The sequence below is a fragment of the Tupaia chinensis genome, unplaced genomic scaffold, assembly GCF_000334495.1.
Source record: "Tupaia chinensis unplaced genomic scaffold, TupChi_1.0 Scaffold143584_1, whole genome shotgun sequence".
NCBI lineage: Eukaryota > Metazoa > Chordata > Mammalia > Scandentia > Tupaiidae > Tupaia > Tupaia belangeri.
The window spans coordinates 413,338-414,791 of record NW_006203430.1 but is presented as its reverse complement, the minus strand read 5'-3'; the positions used below and the strand labels follow the sequence as shown (position 1 = coordinate 414,791).

The following is a 1,454-nucleotide window of genomic DNA, read 5'->3' as shown; positions in this document are numbered from 1 at the left end:
CAGGTACGCGGCTTTGCGGCGCCGCAGCACCAGCGGGCTGCCAGACTACCGGGCTCCCCGGTCCCCTGAGCCCCCGCCCTCCCCGCGTAGCGCGGACCTGGACTCCAGCTTTCTGGAGGAAACTGCTTCTCCATCGTCCCCTCTGCGACTGGAGGACTCGCCGCTAGCCAGGCGGGACTCGCAGAGCTCGCAATCGGATGACCCAACCGGCAGCAATAAGGGCTACGCCCCCCTGCGGGAAACCGGCACCTCCATGGAGTCTGTCGAGGACACTGGAGCCAGTCAGAGGCCAGACTGTGAGGCCGCCACCGCCTTGGGAGAGGAGCGGAGCTCCCCGGAGCGTCCCAGCCAGGAGCTGCCCAATATCGAGCAGCCCGGACCAGTGCAGAGGCAGTTTACAAACAAGGAGAAACTCTTCATGATTTCTAGGTCTCATGCCACGGGGTCAGAAGACGGAGAACTGGAAAGCACTGGCGTTTAGGAGGAAAAGGAGAAATGGGAGAGTGATCCACTTGAATCAGTGCATTCAACAGTTCCCTATTTCCTAGTGGACTGACCCGAGAAAATCATTCAAAATCCAAAGAGCTGCAGAATGTTATCCTTGAATTGCATTCACAAGATTCCTGTAGATAACTCCAAGCAATTTTTTTTTAAAAGAGCAAAATAGTCTTTTTATGTCCGATGGTGATTGTATGTTCCATGAAAACCAAATGTATTAAAAGGTCAGCAAAATTTTATTCACTAGATAAAATTCTCCGAATTTTCTTAGGATGAATATAATATATTTTTGACAGTAACTGTGCACTTTACCCCAACTTTTTTTTTTATCCCTAATTTCCTTAATCCCTGTACCCACTCTGCCTCTGGCTTTGTCCATAGCTGCTTGTGAACGACAAGCTTTTTTCCTCCTCCCTTTGTGGAGCACAGAAGGGTTTATCTCAGTTCTCTTAGAATTGATCTTACTAAATGATCTCAAAGCCAAAAGCCTAAGTCAAGAAAGAGCTCTTTGCTTGTCGCATCCTACATACTCATCCAACTGTCCAAGGTCTCTATTTTTTTAAAGGGTTTGTGCATTTTGCTACTAAGGTAGGTTGTGGAGATGGGAGGGAGCCAGGAAGTAGAGGGACTGTTACATTCTTAAATTCACAGTGTCAAAGTACACCATGCTTTATTGAGTATTACCACAGCTGTATTGAAAATTCCATTAATATTTAAAAATCTTTTTTAATAAAAAAAGCTTCCAAAAAGTTAAACACAATATCGTCTCATTTTGCCTTGAAACAAATGTTTCTAAAACACACTAAACAGTTAATAGCTCATCCTGTAAATCTAATATTTTGCTATGACACTACTACTATGACCATTGGGTTTCCCCAAAGCTCTCAGCTCTTATCACCACTCAATCAATTTCCAATATACTGTGAACTTAGCATTTCTAGAGTAGCATTTAACAT

At 45.1% G+C, this 1,454-nt stretch overlaps 1 protein-coding gene across 1 annotated transcript in view; it reads left to right on the top strand.

The window, feature by feature from the left end:
• TMEM200C (transmembrane protein 200C) overlaps positions 1-1,248 on the top strand; it is a 6,427-nt gene extending 5,179 nt beyond the window's left edge. The window contains exon 3 of the mRNA XM_027766534.1: positions 4-1,248. Within this exon, the coding sequence (XP_027622335.1) occupies positions 4-481 (478 nt within the window). The 3' untranslated portion in view covers positions 482-1,248. The remainder of the gene's footprint in view (positions 1-3) is intronic.
• The last annotated feature ends 206 nt before the right edge of the window (positions 1,249-1,454 follow it).